Source organism: Macrobrachium nipponense, chromosome 14 (assembly GCF_015104395.2).
Source record: "Macrobrachium nipponense isolate FS-2020 chromosome 14, ASM1510439v2, whole genome shotgun sequence".
Classification (NCBI taxonomy): domain Eukaryota; kingdom Metazoa; phylum Arthropoda; class Malacostraca; order Decapoda; family Palaemonidae; genus Macrobrachium; species Macrobrachium nipponense.
The window spans coordinates 58,622,408-58,642,545 of NC_087207.1; the positions used below are offsets into that span (position 1 = coordinate 58,622,408).

The 20,138-nt window shown below is 40.4% G+C and overlaps 2 protein-coding genes across 2 annotated transcripts in view; one reads left to right on the forward strand and one right to left on the reverse strand.

The window, feature by feature from the left end:
* LOC135226536 (uncharacterized) overlaps positions 1 to 15,081 on the forward strand; it is a 70,930-nt gene extending 55,849 nt beyond the window's left edge. The window contains exons 11-13 of the mRNA XM_064266189.1: positions 4,809 to 5,068; positions 5,690 to 5,822; positions 14,632 to 15,081. Of these exons, the coding sequence (XP_064122259.1) occupies positions 4,809 to 5,068; positions 5,690 to 5,822; positions 14,632 to 14,677 (439 nt within the window). The 3' untranslated portion in view covers positions 14,678 to 15,081. The remainder of the gene's footprint in view (positions 1 to 4,808; positions 5,069 to 5,689; positions 5,823 to 14,631) is intronic.
* LOC135226537 (dipeptidyl peptidase 1-like) overlaps positions 1 to 20,138 on the reverse strand; it is a 40,774-nt gene that overhangs the window by 13,954 nt on the left and 6,682 nt on the right.

The following is a 20,138-nucleotide window of genomic DNA, read 5'->3' on the forward strand; positions in this document are numbered from 1 at the left end:
GACCCTCTTCTTGCTGGCCCTGGCATCGGCGAAGAGAGTAGGGGAACTTCATGGTCTTTCCTATGATGTACGACACTCCAGGGGATGGGGATCTGTGACGCTCGATTTCGTCCCGAACTTCGTTGCGAAGACTCAGAAAACCGTCGGTCCCTGACGATAGGTTCGAGTCATTCACGATTCCCTCCCTATTGGACTTCACCGATAATGATGCGGATGAGATGCTGCTTTGTCCTGTGAGGGCGCTACGGCGCTATCTGAAGAGAACTCGACCACCTCAGCCTGAGTGTCGACGCCATCTCGTTAGCACCGGGGTACCAAGAAAGAAGTATCCAAGAACACTCTTTCTTTCTGGCTGCGTGAGGTCATCAGGAGGGCGTATGAGGCTGATGGTAGTGACGACATCCGTACGTCCCGTCCGAGAGCTCACGAAGTCAGAAGTATTGCCCCGTCGTTGGCGTTCCGTAAGAACTTCTCCGTGTGCGCAGGTCCTGAAGGCAGGGGTCTGGTCTACCAGACTACCTTTACGTCCTTCCTACCTTCGGGATATTGCCCACAGGTCCTTGGACACATTTTCCTTGGGACCCGTGGTGCTGCTCAACAAGTTGTGTAGCTAACCCAGACCCTCGCAGCTGAACAGCATCGAGTCCTGGTGTGACTGTGTGGATGGATGTGTGAGTGAGTGAGTGACTGGCTCTCTCTTCCATCTTTTCCTTCCCCTCTACCTGTGGGCAGAGGGCCATGGTCGTCACTACGCTGGATGAGGACGAGATGCAGGTGAGCTATATGACAGAGCCCCATCCTATCCCTTTCACTAGGGGTAGGAGCAGAATATCCACCACTTCCTTCTACAAGGGGGGGAAGTGGATGCCTACAAGAGTCAAACCCATGACTTTATATTGCTCCGTACAGGAACAAGTCTTTACATTGCTGGTACGAAGAGATACGCATGCCTCTCTCTTAGTACTCGGTCCAGAGGTCGACCATTGATCCTGCGGTGCACACCCTGATCAATCGGACAGAGGCTTGGATCCCTCCCTCGCTCTACGACCAGGGAGGCTTCAAGGTTGGGCGAACACCAGTCTGTTCACAAAAGACTCAGATTCCACCCACCAAGAAGTGAGTCTTCCTATTGTAAAAGGACCGAAGGTTTGTATGCCGTGTCGGAACAAATGACAATTTGTCCAAAATTGCATTTTTCCTAACTATACAAACCTGAGGTCCTTTTACACATAGCCCCACCTCATGCCACCCCTCACTCTGCAGTTTTGCTTGGGCCAAAGCAAAAGTGATTTGTTTACCTCCCAGTCGCGCGCGCGCGCCTGTCGGACAAGCAGTTAACTACCGAACCCTTGTTCGAAAGCTTACGACCTACCAGCTGCCGCTAGTACCTTCCTATTGTAAAAGGACCTCAGGTTTGTATAGTTAGGAAAAATGCAATTTTGGACAAATTGTCATTTCAAGAATTGTTTAGTCTTTTGTAGAGCCCTTGTAGCCTCAGGACAAAACTTTCAGAATTCCCAATGCTCTTGGTAGATGTCTCATTCTTCTGTTGAGAAGAAATCAACTCTACAGCGCAATTCCATACAGTTCCATTGACGTAGGCATCTCCTTAACTGCTTGGAGATGTTAGAGTGTCCCCTCCCAATAATAAGATTTTCAAGTTATCATAGGAGCTGTCCTTAATTTAAAACTGCCATGGCCTGGGGTCAGAAGCAGTGGTCTGTGTGTTACTGAGGGTACCATTCTGGTGGAATTTTCAGCACCTGGAATCTTTTCACTGTCTACTTCCAAAGTTATCGTTCCATACGTACTTTCTTCGGTATTGCATCAAGTACAGTACTTTAGATCTTGTGAGGACCAGCACTGTAAGGTGTTGAGATTGAAGCCCTTCATCTCTATATCAGTCTCTCTCGGAGTTTAGATGCGGGTCTAAACTTTATTTGAATTTACTGTAAAACCTTTTATTTAGCAGTGGTTAAGTAAATTACTGTCAGCACCCTTCTTTAAAACTGGTGTAGAGGAAATGCTATTTTTGCTTTCTGCTTAGAGATGAGGGTGATGTTAAGGCTATGCTTTACAGTTCCCTGTAAGAATTCCAATTTAACCCCCTGGGGGGAGGAAGGAAACTTCTCTATCCTGTTGGCATTTAAATTTAAAGGTTAAACCTAGAACATTTTTATCATCCTTTTTAGAGACCTTGAACATCTTTGTCAAAGGTAAATGCTGGAAGAGGCAAAGTTAACCTTTGGTTTTGTGGTTTTAAGAAAAAACATTTTGTGGTCAAAGGTTAGCCTGGAAGAGGCAAAAATCAACCTTTTGTTTTGTGGTATTAGAAAACTTAGATGTCTTTGCCAATGGTTAAGCTTAAAGGCAAAGTTAACTTTTTGTTTTGTGCTTTTAGAAAACCTAGAATGTATTTGTGAAGGTTAAGCCTGGAAGAGGCAAAGTTAACCTTTTGTATTGTGATTTTTAATAACACCTTTGCCAGTGGTTAAACTTGAAGGCAAAGTTAACTTTTGTTTTGTGTTTTAGAAAACCTAGATGTATTTGTGAAGGTTAAGCCTGGAAGAGGCAAAGTTAACCTTTTGTGTTGTAAATTTTAGAAACTTTGTCAAGGAACACAAGGTCCTCTGTGACATAATGGATAGGCTAGTGCATGAGAACTAGCTCCACATCTTCTACCTTATTGAAGTTAAACATTCATAATGTGAGCAGCAGTTGCAACTTCATTTAGTGTTAAGTCAATTTGTCGCTCCAGAATAGGATTGATGTGTCACAGTAGAAGTACAATTCAGTTTTTGCCCAAGCACTACCTTAAGTATACAGAATTGTGTTTGAAAACAGTAAAGCCCTTAATCCGCTACTAGTATAGTGGGAAGTCTTTTCCTGAACAAAAAAATAGCAGTTCTTTAGGGTCTTTCGTTTAAATCCCAGGTTTTAATATTTTGGGGAGCGTGAAGGTACAAATTTCACATAGGAGCGTACCTTATATTGTAAAGGTATTCATTTTAAGTGACTGTCGTTTGATAGGGCTATTGGACCCAGGCACAGGGGTCCCTCATACCGCTTGCGTTTCGTGCTGGCTGAATCGAAGCGGTTTTCTCCGCAAGGCTGCTCTTGCTGCATACGTATGAGAGCCTTGCTCCCCTCCCAAATGGATCCAACTTCTGGTGGTAGTAAAATCCACCAAGGATTCCAGATCAGGTGAGAATGTTTTTGGGTTTCGTATTAAGGAAACCTTTTAGAATCGAATCGGCTGAGCGGAATTATTTTGTTCTTAGCTGCACTACCCCCACCCACCATCCTCTTAATGTGGGAATCAGCTAAATTTAACAATAAGGTAAGATTCATCTCAAATAATATAAATTTTCATAATAAAATTTATTATTTGGATACTTACCTACTGTTAAAGTAGACCCACCCAGCCTCCCCACAACTTAGTGGGCTGTCAAGGAAAATTCTGACAAGAGCTAAAACATTCGAAACAAACACCAAATGCGGCGGGGAGAACCAGGGTAAAACTAGACAGTCATCCGGGCAGCCATTCGATTTTTTTGTTTGAATGCCGACTCTCCTAATCGGCGGGGAGATATAGCTAAATTTAACAGTAGGTAAGTATCCAAATAATAAATTTTATTATGAAAATTTATATTTCATTGTTGAAACATGTTAATTGGTTCTGGGTGTATACTGTATGTTATTTCTCATTTTTTTATTCTCATTATGTACATGGCTTTTAAATGTGATATATCACATTCCCAGGTCTGGCCTTTATTTGATAAGAAGAAATATGGTAGGACATTAGTGTATTTGAAGTGGTTTTATGTTTTGTTAGATCAAACGCACTGCTTTGCTTTTAGACAGTACTTTTGTAGGCTATGAAATCCAGAGTAATGGGAGTTGTCAAGAAGTAGAGATGAGTTCTAAATATTTTATGTTTGAACTAGCATTAATGATTTTTTATTAATGATGCTTGTTAGTGTTCTCAAGAATGTGTGTTTCTTTGACATAAACCTCATTATGTCTACTCTCGCTTACAGATTTTCAGTAAACTAGGCCTTTGTTTTTATATATCAGGCCTAATGTTAGGTTGGGCACTCCTTAAAAGCTCTTTAACCCTTATATCAGGTTCCAGGTCATGGTCCACTACATACATTTATAATTTCCTTGATTATATCATTTACGTACATTGTATCTAATTTTTGTGTTCTATAATGTTTATTTGCCTTTTTTTTTCCCTGCTGAAAATGCAACTTTGCCTCTTTCCTAAAAGTATGTATCAGTATTGTGCAGGAAAATCGATAGTTTGATGAAAATGATAGTTGTGTTTTATAAATACAAATGTCTTTTTGGGAATGCTCTCCTCCCAGACCTTAAAAGCATAAGTACATGAACACCACAGCTTACTGAGGCAGTAATTGCATTAAGTACAGCTGGTAAGGTCTTCACTTCACTTGTTTATCAGTAGGAATTAGCATGTGGCTCTTGCCTTGCATACATTTTGATAGGAGTAAAAAAAGTGGTGTGTATGTATCAAATAAAAAATCTGTTTAATATTTAAATTTTTATAATGAACGATTTAGTTTTTGTATTGCTTGTAGTATATATGTAGTACAAAATTTGATTTAATGATATTGGTACCCTAGAAAATTATTATTTGGCAAAACAATCATTGCTTGTTATATTGTTTAAATATCTTGGAGCTGGACTGGTTGAATTTGAGCAATTCTGCAATTGCTGTAGTTGGAAATTGTAAGAAAATAATTTTTGATAATTATGCATTTCAAAAAACAAAAAATTAATTTCAGGTATGGAACATTGCCTAAAGTAAAGATGACCACATCTTCTATGTTATGGTTTGACAAAAGCCAAGTAGATGCTGGATTAGAAGCGTTAACCACATTGGGATCAAGCCTGTTAAGCTGGGATGGGGTTTATAAACAGGTGGTAGAAACTGTCAACCACATAACTTCCTTAAAGAAGCAGATGGAGCAATTGCTCTCTCTCAAGGAGGCAGCATCCTCATCTCAGAAGAAAGGGAAAGTCATCACACGGCAAGATGTAAAAGGTGAGTGTTTTTACTCAAGTGATTAATGGGTGACCCTCTGTTTGGTTTGTGACTTTCAGAACAGGCATGTAATGGAATGATAGAAGTATTATTGGATTTTATTCCCAATTTTGATGGTTTTTAGGTCCATCATTGTCTTTGCTTTTAAGAGTTTCTCACACTTTCCCCCAGTCTGATTGTATAAAGAAGATAATCCGTTGTGAAGGTGAGCCTCGGTTAAATTGCTGTTTATTATGTAAATTGTTTCTCTGTTCACCTTTTATTTTGCTTTTCTTTGTCTGATATTGATTAGTCTCTAATTTTGTATTATTTACTTTGATAGATATAAATGTTAAGTAAGTAAGTAAAGGCCTAGTTTGTATTAGTTGAACTATTTGCTTTTAAGATTTACTAAAAGAACCCTATTGGGATTCTGTTTCCATATATGAAATAAAGAATCCAGAAAATATTGTAGATTTTGCTTATAATGTATCAAATTTTTAAGTCTGTTGATCCAGTTCAATGGGAGTTTTTGGATGTAGGTACCTCAATCATTAAAGATTTTAGTTATTTATGGGAACTTCTATCTTATATGTTTAATGTTACGTCATGTTATAAATTGACAACTTTATTTGTATTCAGAACTAGTTGAGAGAGCTAAAACGAATGATGAGGAACTTGAGGAAGAATTAATGAGAGTGACAGATCTTTATGAGAAGAAAATCTCTGAGGGAAGCCAGCATCTTACTAGAGTTAACAAACTACTCACAGAGTGGTAAGTATTCATGTTTATTGTTTTAGTAATCCTGGTAAGAAGTATTAAAAGTTCTCTGCCCAGTCCCTTCATCATGCAGCAGTGTTACTTTTTCTTTACGTTTGTTTTATATGTTCCTTTTGCTGTCTTTCTGTTAGCTGTCCATCTTCTTGATCCAGTTGTGCACATCAAGAATTATTATTTTTGTACATGAACTTTCCTGTCAGACATATACTTAGCTTACGTCTCTGACGTCACGACAGAATTCAAAACTCGCGGCTAACGCGACAGGTAGGTCAGGTGATCTACCTTACCCGCCGCTGGGAAGCGGGTGTAAGAACCAACATACCTTTCTTGTCAGATTTTTTCTGTCGTCGGTGTCGACCACACCTGTTGTCGGTACCTCTTTACAGTTGGATTCTTTTCTCGTTTTCGCCCTGGATTGTTTCTACGGACTTTTGGTGAAGTACCCGATCTTTTGGCCTGGCATTCGCGATTTGTGGACAGTTACGTATTGGACTTTTCTTTGGATTTTTCTTGGATTCATGATGTCTGATGTTGATACTAAGAAAACTGCTATGTTTAGAGTTTGTTGTATGACTGAGTGTAAGGTGAGGCTACCGAAAGCTGCGGTAGACCCTCACACGGTATGTTTGAAGTGTAGAGGGAATGAATGCACCTTTAATAATCCTTGTAATGAATGTGAAAAGCTGAATGAGGATGAATGGAAGTCTTTGTCTTCCTACTTGAGGAAGCTTGAAAAGGATAAAGTTAGGAAAGCTTCTTCCAGGAGCAGTAGTAGATCTCGTATTAGCGAGTTGGATATAGATAATCCTATTTTAGAAGTAGCTCCTTTGTCAGTTTCAGCTCCTGCTCCCTGCACCGAAGCCGAAGATGCGCCTTCGGAAGTGGCCTCCATGAAAGCCACCATTCGCAGTATGGAGAGGAAAATCAAACAATTAGAAGGTAAGAGTGATTCCAATAGTGATTTGTGCAGTGAACCCAGTGCAGTGGAGGGTGCGTCTGATCGGCTCCCTAATGCTTCCAGGCCTAGACCTCTTCCAGACTCCCAGTCCCAGTGGAGGAGGAAAGTCGAAAGCCGCAGGAAGGTTAGGGAGCATCCCCAACGGTCAGGCGTCCCCTCGGTAGCTCCTGTTGATCGTTCCCAGGCTACCTTGGATCGCTCCAAGAGAGAAATTTTGCGCCAATGCTTCTCGTCTTCGCCTTCGCCTTCTCCTAAACGAGGATGGAGCTCTTCGGAAGCCTCGCGCCCTTCGAAGAGAGCCTGGAACGCTCCCTGCGCCCGCCCTTCCAGCCCTGAAGTTTTTTCGGAAGAGCCTGAGGTGGAAGCGAAGAAGCGTAAGAGATCTCAGGAGTATCGTTCCCCGAGCGGAGGTCGAGCCTCGTCACCTGTTCACGAGTTTGTGAATTCTCCTGCAAGGGTGTTGGCTAACCTTCAGGCGCAGATTTCGGCTCTGGCTGGCTCTCTTGGCGTGTCTTCTCGTCGTAGGAAGGACGTCTCGCTTCCTGTAAAGAAGTCCAGGCTCCCCTCTCCTGACTCTCACTATTCGACGGAAGCGGCGCGCTCACCTGTGCGTTCGGATTCTCGCAGGAGACTTTCTGCTTCGGACAAGATCACATCTGCGTCTAAGCGCCATTCGCCTGACAGACAGGTTTCTCCTTCGGACAAGGAGCAAACTGCGCGTAGGAGATCTTCACCCTACAGACGCTCTTTCTCGAGACAGGATCGCTCCCCTTGACAGGCGCCAAGAGCCTAGTAGGCGCTACTCGCCTCGTAGCCGCTCCTTGTCTCGCCTCCACTCTCCGGTTGACAAGCGCCCTAAATCGGACAGGCGCCCTTCGCTGGACAGGCGTCAAGAGCTTGTTAGGCGCGTTTCTCCTGGCAGGCGCTCTTCTCCCGACTTTCACTCTCCTCGAGTCAGGCGCCGAGAGCCTAGCAGGCGCTTCTCCCCTTGTAGGCGCTCACCTAGTAGGCGCTCGTCGCCAGAGATTCTCTCGCCTCGGTTCAGGTGCCAAGAGCCTGGTAGGCGCTTCTCGTATGGCAGGCGCTGTTCGCCTGGTAGCCGCTCTCCTTTGGATAGGCGCCAAGAGCCTGATAGAAGTTCTTCTTCAAACAGGCGCTCTGCGCCTGACTGCCGACTTACTCCTGTTAGGCTCCAAGAATCTGGGAAACGCACTCCTCCAGACAAGAAGGATGTTGCAAGTAGACACATTTCTGAAGCATTGTCTCCAAGACGTATACGTCTTACTTCCTCTAGAGACTTTTAAGAATAGTCGCGCCTCTAAGGATCATGAGGGCTCTTCAGCTCTAGAAGAACAGGACCCCTCAGAAGAAGAAGGACCAAAAGACTCCTCTGTTTCCTCCTATAAGAGGCTGACAGAGTTACTCCTGCAAGAGTTTGGAGATATCCTTTCTCCTGTGGCTCCCCCTTCTCCTCTTTCGTTATTCTCCACTTCGAAGACGTCGAAGGTTTCGTCTTGTGTAAGGATGAAACCTACTGTTTCCATGAAGAAGGCGCTTAGAGGTTTTGGGGAATGGCTCCTTTCTAAGGAAGAGAAAGGGAAGACGGTTTTTTCTTTCCCTCCGTCTAAACTGACTGGCAGATTGGGATTCTGGTACGAATCGGGAGAACCTTTAGGCCTCGCTCTCCCTTCGTCTGCGGACTCGGACTTCTCTTCATTGGTGGATTCTGCTCGTTGTTCCGCCCTCTTGTCCGCCAAGACTACGTGTGGGAATGAACGAACTTGACCACCTACTGAAGGGAATGTTCCGAGTCCTGGAAGTTTTCAACTTCCTTGATTGGTCTTTAGGTGTTCTGGCTAATAAGACCCAGACCCCAGATTCTCTGTCTCCTGAAGATCTTAACTGTGTCCTCACTTGCATGGATAAAGCAGTGAGAGACGGATCGAGTGAAGTCTCCTCACTGTTTGGAGGCTGGAGTGATTAAGAAACGGTCGGTCTACTGTTCGTTTCTCACGAAGGCAGTGTCACATGCGCAAAGGGCCTCGCTTATGTATGCTCAACTCTCTCCTCTTCTGTTCCCCAAGAAAATTATTCAAGATGTCTCGAGTGCCCTTTCAGCTAAGGCTACTCAGGACATGTTAGCCCAGGCGGCAGGAAACCTCGCTCTGTCTTCCAACCCCAAGGCCAAGAAAGAGACTCCTCTGAGACAGGAGCCCTTTCGAGGAGGACCCGCTGTCAGAGGTTCTGCAACCAGAGGGACTAGACCTTTTAAGAGAGGTAAAACCTTCTCTAAGTCAGTCAGACGGGAAGAAATTAGCAGATCAAGGACTCCAGACATCAGTGGGTGCCAGACTACTGAAATTTGCCGACGTCTGGGCCCACAAAGGGGCAGACAATTGGTCCCTATCGATTGTCAGCAAAGGATACCTCATTCCCTTCTCGTCAAGACCACCATTGACGACAACTCCGAGGGAGTTGGTAGCCAAGTACAAGGACCCCATCATGAATCAAGCCCTTTCTCTAGCAGTAGATCTCATGCTAGAGAAGGAGGCTATAGAACTAGTGAAAGATCCCCGCTCTGCGGGCTTTTACAACAGACTATTCCTAGTTCCGAAGAACTCAGGAGGATGGAGACCGGTGTTGGATGTAAGCGCCCTGAACGTCTTTGTGGAAAAGAGGAAGTTCGCCATGGAGACAACTTCCTCAGTGTTAGCGGCTCTTCGTCCAGGGGACTGGATGGTGTCTCTAGACCTTCAGGACGCTTACTTTCATGTGCCGATCCATCCTTCTTCACGGAAGTATCTACGATTCATGATGGGAGGAAACATCTTCCAATTCAAGGCCTTGTGCTTCGGCCTAATAGACTGGCACCCCAAGTTTTTTCACGGGTTAATGAAAAAACGTGGCGCAGTGGCTACATTTGGAGGGAGTGAGGGTGTCGCTTTATCTCGACGACTGGCTAATCAGAGCAGTCTCAAGAAAGATGTCTGGAGGACCTTCAAAAGACCCTTACATTGGCAAGTTCTCTGGGACTTCTGGTGAACTTCCAGAAGTCTCAATTAATCCCCAGTCAAGAGCGGATCTATCTGGGGATTCGGATAGCTTCTCTGGCTTTTCGGGCTTTTCCGTCGCCAGAGAGGATAGCTCGTTGCTACGAGAAAATAACGACCTTCCTAGAGAAAGATGCATGCACAGCGAGGGAGTGGATGAGGTCTGCGGTGGGGACACTCTCCTCGCTGGAGCAATTCGTTTCTCTAGGAAGGTTGCATCTCAGGCCTCTACAGTTCTTCCTATACCAGAACTGGAGGCGTCTCTCCCTAGATCTGGAGTTCTCCTTCAAGATCTCAAGGGAAATCAAGAGAGACCTTCGGTGGTGGAACAACCCACTTCGTTTTGTGGAAGGAATGTCTCTTTACATGCCGAACCCCAGCCATGTGTTGTTTTCCGACGCATCGGAAGCAGGTTGGGGAGCGACACTCGGGACAAGAGAAGTGTCAGGCACCTGGAAGGGGGATCAGGTGTCCTGGCACATCAACAAGAAAGAGTTGATGGCAGTCTGGATGGCATTGAAAGCCTTCGAACCCCACGTCCGAAATGCAGTAGTGCAGGTCAATTCGGACAACACAACAGCCTTGGCATACATAAAAAAACAGGGGGGGACGCACTCCTTCTCCCTGTACGAAACAGCAAGGGATCTTCTGCTGTGGTCTCAAACAAGGAAGATCAGTCTTCTCACCAGATTCGTACAGGGAGAAAGGAACGTCAGGGCCGATCTCCTGAGCAGGAAGAATCAACTCCTGCCTTCCGAGTGGACCCTCCACTCAGAGGTATGCCAAGACCTGTGGAGAAGATGGGGCAGACCTCACATCGATCTCTTTGCAACAGCAAAGAACGCAAGAATCGAACTTTACTGCTCCCCGATCTCAGACCCAGGAGCAGTATCAGTGGATGCGTTTCTCCTAGATTGGACAGGGCTAGACGTCTACGCCTTTCCCCCCTTCAAAGTACTGGGACAAACCCTCAAGGAAAATTGCTATCTCGGAGATGACAAGAATGACGCAGTAGCTCCGTTCTGGCCCGCCCAAGATTGGTTCACAGAGGTACTGGAATGGTTGGTGGACTTTCCAAGAGCACTTCCACAAAGACAAGATTTGCTCAAACAACCCCACTTCGACAGGTATCACAGAAACCTCCCCGCTCTCAATCTGACTGGCTTTCGACTGTCAAAAGTCTTGTCAGAGCGAAGGGGTTTTCGACAAAAGCTGCTAAGGCTATCGCCTCAGCTAGAAGACCTTCGACCCTTAAAGTCTACCAGTCGAAGTGGGACGTCTTTCGCCGGTGGTGCAGGAACCAGAAGTTTTCCTCTTCCAGTACCTCTGTGACTCAGATAGCAGATTTCCTAGTTTTCCTCAGAGAAAAATGCGGTTTGGCAGTATCTACTATCAAAGGATACCGAAGCATGCTGGCTGCGGTGTTCAGACATAGGAATTTAGATCTTTCGAATAACAAAGATCTTCATGATCTATTAAGATCTTTTGAATCTTCCAAGAAAACTTCGAACGAAGTTCCAAGTTGGAATCTGATGTGGTTCTTCGTTTCCTGAGGTCCGCTAGGTTTGAACCACCACATTTAGCCTCCTTCAAAGATCTCACGAGGAAAGCTCTCTTTCTCATGGCTTTAGCATCCGCTAAAAGGGTTAGTGAGATTCATGCCCTAGAAGGAAGGGTAGGTTTCAAAGGAGATTCCGTGGTTTGTTCCTTCCTTCCTTCGTTTTTAGCAAAAAATGAGAACCCCTCAAATCCTTGGCCAAGGAACTTTGAGGTTCGTGGGTTATCTGCCCTAGTAGGGGAAGAACCTGAAAGAACTCTTTGCCCTGTTAGGAGTTTAAAATACTACCTTCAGAAGAAGAAAACCCTTAAGGGCATTGAGGACAGACTATGGTGCTCTGTAAAGGACCCCAGCAGACCATTGTCGAAAAATGCGCTGTCTTTCTTCATTAGAAGTGTTGTGAAAGAAGCACATAGATCTTGTAATGAAGAACATTTCAAGCTCCTAAAAGTCAAGGCTCATGAAGTGAGAGCAATTGCCACTTCCTTGGCCTTTAAGAAGAATATGTCTCTTCAGAATCTGATGAAAACTACATTCTGGAGATGTAATTCAGTATTCGCCAACCACTACCTAAAAGACGTCAGTATTACGTATGACGAGTGCTTCGCGTTAGGCCCGTACGTATCGGCGTATTCGGTGCTGGGGCAGGGAGCTGGAACATATCCTTAGTAGTTTTTTCCCTTGTTTTTTTTTGTTTGTTAATTGAGTTCATATGGTTGTATGAAAAATGATGCAGGTAGGCATCTTTTTTCGTTTCGTAATACTAATAACTTTAGTTTGGTTAGGTGATCGGATTTGGTTTGAAGCTCCCTGCGTTGGTAGTGGACAGGTTCTGTCATAGAAGAGGGCGAACCCCCATTGACATGATCCGACTTGGATTCTACTAAGTAAGCGGATATCAAGTCCCGTTAGTAGACCCAAAGAGTCTTTTCAGCTGTAGGTCACGCCCTCGCTGTAGCTCTTATGGCTATGCAGACTAATAGACAGTATCTATGAAGTCTTCAGCCTAAACAGGTAAGAACCAAGGTTATTTTTATCCTACAACAGGTGTTGTTTACCTTTTCTTTGTTATTTTCTGTCTTGTACCCTCCACCAAGGGTGTCAATCAGCTAAGTATATGTCTGACAGGAAAGTTCATGTACAAAAATGATATTGTTATTTTACAATAAAGTTTTGTACATACTTACCTGGCAGACATATACTTAGCTTACGTCTCTGACGTCACGACAGAATTCAAAACTCGCGGCTAACGCGACAGGTAGGTCAGGTGATCTACCTTACCCGCCGTTGGGAAGCGGGTGTAGGAACCAACATACCTTTCTTGCCAGATTTTTTCTCTCTTATACCTGTCTCCTGAGGGGAGGCTGGGCGGGCCATCAATCGTATATGTCTGCCAGGTAAGTATGTACAAAACTTTATTGTAAAATAACAATATCATTTTTGTTCATGCCAGTTTTCTGAGAATATCTGAATTTGACGCAGTGGTCAGGTTTTATTACTGTGGTAGTAATAATGGTGTTATTGAAGGAGTGTATATAATGACCACTGAAATTTCCTTCAAGATATTTTGAATATCCTAACTACTTGAGATAGATTTCCATTTAGACATTACTGGATATTTTGTGTGATCAGTTTGTTAAAGTTTTTTTTTTATATGGAAGAGCAGTTAATTAGATCACTATTTCATATTTCCAGACTCATAAAATGGTCCCAAGTGATGTGTGTTATTAAAATTAAATAAGTAAAAATTGGAGAAGGAAAAAATTGAGAAGTTGAACTGCTAGACAGAGAGAGACAAAGGAAATGTATGAAAAGTAAAAGAAAAAAGCTGTTAGTGGCCGTAGAAAAACTGTAAAGAAGTCTGTCATATGAATGGCACCCCCATTTAAGAACTTAGATTACAGCAGTAGAATATGTTATGTATTTGATAAATTTGCCATATAAAAATGTACTGAGTACACAGTGCAAGAATGGTAAATTGACTTTCTCATTTTGTTTTGGAACGAGATTTTACTAGGCAAGTGTGTTGAAAATATTGTAGGTAGCTACATGATTGTTCTCTCAAATATCATCTTTTCCAACTCAATTAACCAGCCAATGTTTTGGATTAATTTATTTTCTTTATCATTCAGTTTTCTTCTTCTCTTCTGACCCATTATGATGGCATGAGATAATTTAGTTAACATGAAACAATTTCAAGATTATTGTGTTCATATGCCAGTATAAACCACGTTATATATTTGGCTTAAATAACTGGTAAAGTTATACCTAAGTAGAAAAGTAATATTCAACCTTTGCTCAGATACATAGATTTGAGGGAATACTGTTCTGTGGGAAGGTCCATCCAATCATTGTTGCCTGAAATGTTGTCAGAATCTGCTTTTGTTTTTCACTTAAAATATTTCCATTTCCGAGAAAAAAGGGAGGCACTTGTATTATCAAGATCTTCAGAGCATCATTTCCAAGCTATATGTCATTAAATTTAATTTTTGCAATTTTGAGTGCTTTGCCACTTGGTACTTGGATAGCATTTGCTTGCTTCCATGAGGTTTTGAAATTTTATAAAATTTTTCTCTTGGGAAATTTTCTGATTTCTCAAAAAGCTTTTTATGGTATTATTTAGTAGATTGTGGACATTTGTAATGATTGTTATCATAAAGTAGTTCACCAGTATTGCTGACTCAAATTTTGAGGCTGTTTTCATGTAGGATTTAATCTAAATGAGGTGAAAATTGGAACAGGAAAAATTAATGAAGTTGAAAAGGTAGATTGAAGTAGATCAAGAGGAATGAGAAAAAAGTAAAATGCAGAAACTTACAAAATTGTCTTCTGTAGGGTGCTGCAAAATTTGATAATGAGAACTTGGTTACTAATTATGTACTTCGGCAAGCAGAATTTGGTTGCTTATGAAATTATTGCAATATGAATTTAAGAAATTAATGCATACACGAATAAAAATTCTGGCTGCTTGTTTGTTTAATATGTGAGTAGCCACAATGGGTATCTTTCATGTACATAAGAGTTGCAAGGTGTTACATCAGTGCATGGTCAAGCATACAACTTGCAGCCTCTTATGCTGATTATCATGCTTTAAAATATAGCTAGTATAACTACATGTTGCCCCCAAATTAAGAGTCTAAATGAAATCCAGAATATAGCTAGGCCTTAGTATATTTTAATGTCTTATCTTTCTGTTAGAGTTCAAACACTACTTGCACATAATTTTTTTTTTTACAGGTGGGAACAACCTGCCAAAAAGGTGATAATCAAGAAATCTGCCTAAGGGACCTTGTAATGAATTACATCAGTTTTCAAGTGATGATAGTAAGAGTAATGAAATGGTATTGAAAAGATACTGTAAATTTAAAAAAGGTACCAGATAAAATTAATGAAATATTAAGGAGAATGTGCAAATACGTATAAGAAAAACAATTAAAAAGAATGTAAATGCACTGTAATTATGAAATATATATAAGACAAAGGAATCTGTAGAATTAAATGTCATGGCTAATGTAGGTGCTGATCTTACATGGATACAATCCTGTAAGTTACAATTTATTTCAACATTGTACTATAGTAACTGGCAAATATGAGTCATACATTAAGGGGTACACTTTGTAATTTATAAATCAAATATGATTTCTGATTATATATTTCCATATTGAAAGGAGTATATGTTCTATAGAACTTTTTCTTAACCTTTTTAATTTATGTAGAAAACATTTTCTCATTACAAAAATTAGAACATCAGTCTTTTTGTTTGAATTTGAAAAATAGATAAGCTGCAAAGCAAAATATCATTGCAGTACAGACCTTTTAGTAAAACTCTAACCTGTAAAGGAAGAAAAGCACTACATTGTATAAAAAAGTAATTTTATTCAGTCAGCAGTAATTCACCTTACATAGTACAATACGTAGTACACAAAGCCCTGGTTTATCAAAGATGGAAAATTCACTTAAACAGTGCTAAGATAGACTTAAAAAATTGTGCTTACTAGTTAAGGCTTGAGTCAAAAGACTACCTCTCTTGGTTAGAAAAATACTTTCATGGTATTGGTACCACTTCCACACCCAAAGACTCAACGGCACACTCATCTACCCCACGACGGATTCTGAAGTATCCTCCTTCTCCCCAAGACTCTCCCCAGGAGTTTTTGATGCTCCAGAACTTTTCACCAGTTTCTTCATCTTCACCATATCCAACGAGTAATACTGCATGATTTGTAAGCTGAAAGGGAAAATATTTAAATTTTAAAATTAGGAATTATATATAGTTTTTTTGGTTAATTAGTGACGATTAGAAAAATATTTTCAACTGAAAACTGATATGGGCTGACCATGGCTTGGGCCTTGTTGCTGCTATTTAGTTCCTGCTACTTGATGTCTAAAATCTTTTCCTCTTAGCAGTAATTTCATCCTTGGCCTTTCATTTATTTTTTTAATTACGTAATTGTGTTAAGTCCCTTCTTCCATAATTAATGTTACCTTGCATGACTTGGCTAAATTTGATTTCTATATCTGCTTTGCTTTAAATAAGGAACACTGTCATTATTTAATTAGAAAATTAGAGACATGCTATTCAATGCTTAAAAGTCCATTCTTTATCTAACCACTAAAGTTACAAACATTTATGACAGTTGCCAATAACCTCTATAATGTTGCAAAATAACTTAAGCAGAATATTCAGTTCTTTGAAATACTACAAAGCACATAACTAATCATCCAGCAATTCAGGCATGAAAATCTGTCATGAAAATCTATCTACAGTTTCTACATGAAAGCTAGTAAGTTTTTTACAATGTATTCTACCAGGAGTTTTGAAACTTAAACATTACATATTGTGGCCCCTGTAGAGGAATACCACTAACCCAGTGGATTGTGCAGCACTGCATAGAGAATTACTAAGGTATTTTGAAGCTACCCTTTAGCTTTCTGTCTTACTTCCCACCAGTTCTTGCTGATCTTTTTGCACCTATCTGTTCAACTTCACTAACTGTGCAACACCAGTTTCGACCCTCATTGAGGAACAAATCCTTTTAAATAGTCCTAAAAACCTAGTAGTGTCTTGATGATCTGGTTAAACTTCTTGTAATGATGATAATAATCAAACATTCCATTGATATGTTGATAATCCAGAATCAGAGGTATTTCTAGTTATCAGAAATTCCTAAGATCTCTGTAACCATGGAGATATTAAATTAAACATTAAACTTTTGCATGCACAGAACCTGTACAGAAGTAAATACATATCCAGGTTGCAAAACTTACTGTTAGATTTAGTCTTACCTCAAGGGGATTAAATCTGTCCAGGAGACCGGTATGATGGTAAATTCCACCCTTATAATGAAGGAAGTCATCATATACTTCCAACCCCACAGGCATTGGTCCTCCCTTTACCAGGGCTAACTTCATTTCCTCCTCATTACAAGCCCCGTAGTATCCTGAAAAAGAGGTGTAATTCTTTTTTAATTACTTTGTGTTGTATTGGACTCCTGTACTATGAACCAGTCAACCACTTTGATACTGACATAACCTTGATTGAAAATGTTGCAGATCTATCATGAAATGAATATGCCGAGCTGCCTGGATATAGGCTTGATTTGCATGTCATGGGGCCCTTATTATGTAAGCAGTACTCTTTCAATTGTGTTGAACCCACATTCTGATTCATATAGTCTGTATATTCTGTGGCACATCCCATACTAAGTATGTCTTTAGTTCACTCTGCCCACTACAAGTATTTTGAGTCCGCGTGGCTTGCATTTATGCTTCACTTTACTGCAAACTTATATTTTCACTTTTGACTAAATTACAATTTAGTACCACCACTGAGGGAAGTCACTGGTGATACAACTGAGCTGTACTGTAATAAATGACAATCTATATAATTTTTCTAAACCTCAAGGAGGTGAATTTAGCTATTTTCAAAAGTAGTTTTTACAGTAAAGTTCATTTTATTCAGCTTGAATAAATAGAAACATCAATATTAATTACTTGTTAGAAGTTTGGTATCAGAGACATTGTCACTTTCAAATTTAAGTGTCTTAGAACCATACTGTACCTCCCACATAACGATAGTATGCTGTATAGTGCTTGGCACAATTTGTGTCAGTACGGCAGACATCATCTTTTGCTTCGTATGGTGAGCATGTCTCTTCAACTACACCAACATCCTGAGCGTACCTGTTCATAATAGAAATGTAGTGATACAAAGAATTTTCTTAAATGGAATAAGCATAAAATTTTCTTCCAAATAACTTAACTGAATATAAATGTGTACTACATGTACTGCATCTACTTCCAAAACAGCGTTCATTGTGAATGTAAAATATATGCTTTAAAAATATATGTGATACCCACGGGGAATTGCATACAAAGTATATTTATGCATTGAAAAGATTTCCAAAGGTATGTATTTGGTCTTTTCTGAATTTATCTTATGATTTTCAACAATAACCAACAGTGGTCATTTAACAATTGCTCAAAAGAACATGGTTTCCTGTGAATTTATAGGCACACTTGCAGATTTAATCATATATTCATTCTGTACTGCTGTTATCTTGGAAGAAAATTTTAAAAAATGGTAAAAGTTTACTTGTGAAGGGATTCACACCCACCCAAAGTTTTATTACCACATGTATTATACAAGGAAAAGTCTTGGAACAAACCTTCCAGCAATCAAGTATGGAAAACCTCCATCACAACCCTGAGAAAGCTTTGAGCATCCTACAACATCTTGAGGTGCAAACACAGGCTGCTGGTGGTTGTTTGTAAGTATCCTTACTCGGGCTTCAAGTGCAGCCATTGATGCAAAAGCATAGCAAGACCCACAGTTAGCTTGGTTTCTGTAAGGATTTGTATAAAAGTAGAATAAATGTCATAGTATTTTCATATATACAGCATTTTGAATGTTTCCAAATCACCATACATATATGGAATACTTTTATTCAGAACTTTTTACAATGAAGAAATCGTACCTAACGGGTGAAACATAGTTAATTCCAGAGACATTACGCCAATCCCAAGTTGGTGGTAATGAGAGGTCACGTAAGCGAGTTACGAAAGTTGCTGGAGCTGGAGTGGGTCTATTGAGAATCTTTGATCTGGTGGAATAAGACATTCATAAGCAATGGTAATTTTGTATTGTTTACTGTAAATAGAGGATATTATTCATAAAAAGCTTGATAATACAACTACAGTAACCTCCCCGGATTCGCGGGGGATAGGTACAACCCCCGGCGAATTGTTAAAATCTGTGAATACTTAAAGCCCCTCTTAAAATGCTTAGAACTGCATATTTTGATAGTTCAAACACACAAAAAAAAACTTTAAAAATGCTTATAGCTGAGTATTTTGATAGTTTTATCAAAAGAGTGCATTTAGTCATAAGAATGATATGAAAATACAGTACTTTTTGGTGACTATTTCTCAGTGAAAGATACACACCCCGAATAGGTGAATTTTCTGCGAATAATGTCTATGTATGTTCCATAGAGAAATCCCTGATTTGTGATAGCGTAAATCTGGGAAGTTTAGTGTAAATTATAAACAAATTTAATAGACACTTCAAATTGCTACAAAGCATTCAAGCAACTGATGATTACTCACGCTCTTCCACCAGCTCGTCTTAGATGATCCATCATAGTTATGTGTTCATATTCAGGATACACATCAGCCACCCAGCTGTTCTGTGCTGCATTGATGTTCTTGATAAATTCCTTGTTGTACTTGTATAATCCACTTTTCTGTGAAAAGTAGTAGTAAAAATTGTATAATTCACTTTTCTGTAAAAAGTAGAAGTAAAAAATCTAAGTTGGTATACATATAATTAAAATTAAAAAAATTAAAACCAGCCTTTCTGGAACTATTTTAATTCTTGAGCCAGAAAATCTATATAAAGCTAAGAATACAATTAAACGGTCCGGTAATTGTTTCTGTTTTCTTTTGACGAACCAGATGATTACTATATTAAATTAGTGACATGAAGCATGATCTGCATTTATCTCTCAGGCAAGAACTTGGTGTGTAGCCTGTGTTGTCCAACTCGGTGCAAAGATTTTATGCGGTTCGAATGAACAACATCAAGTGTTAAAGATAAATCTTTCACAGACAGCAGATTCTACATTACTAGTGGGCAATGTTATCATATATTAAAGAGAAAGTATTAACATACTGCTTGTTTATTGTAAAACTGACTAGGAAACTACACATCAGTTTTATCTGTCTTCATTTGGAGGACACCATCCACCATAATTTTTGCCATCAACACAGGTGTTGTAGTCTTAGTTTTCAAGTGAGACATCCATCTGATCTCTCCTAATTTTTAAAATCTCTTGTAGGTGTTCCATGAGGCCTAAGATAGAAGAAAGGGAAATTCATTCTTTACTTTTATTACTACCCCAAATAGCATCTTGGCCATTGACTGAGAATCATTCTTACTGGTATAACCCATATTCCATTTGTCTGCTCAAACTGAAATTATGTACTTACCCATTTATAGACTCAGAAATAAGTTCACAGTAAACAACAAATGTTTGCCAGCTGATTCTTCCCTAAATTTCAAAGGTTTTAAGGGATCTCAACTCCATGAGGGTTGCTGCTTAGTGTTTATTATGCAGCTTAGTGTTAATGGTGTCAAAGGATCTTTGCAGTGACCTTTTGGTCTCCATTTCTGTCTTTTACTTGCATCTGTTCCCTTTGATTTCTTACTCTCTAATAGTGTTGCTACTTCACCTTTACCTTGC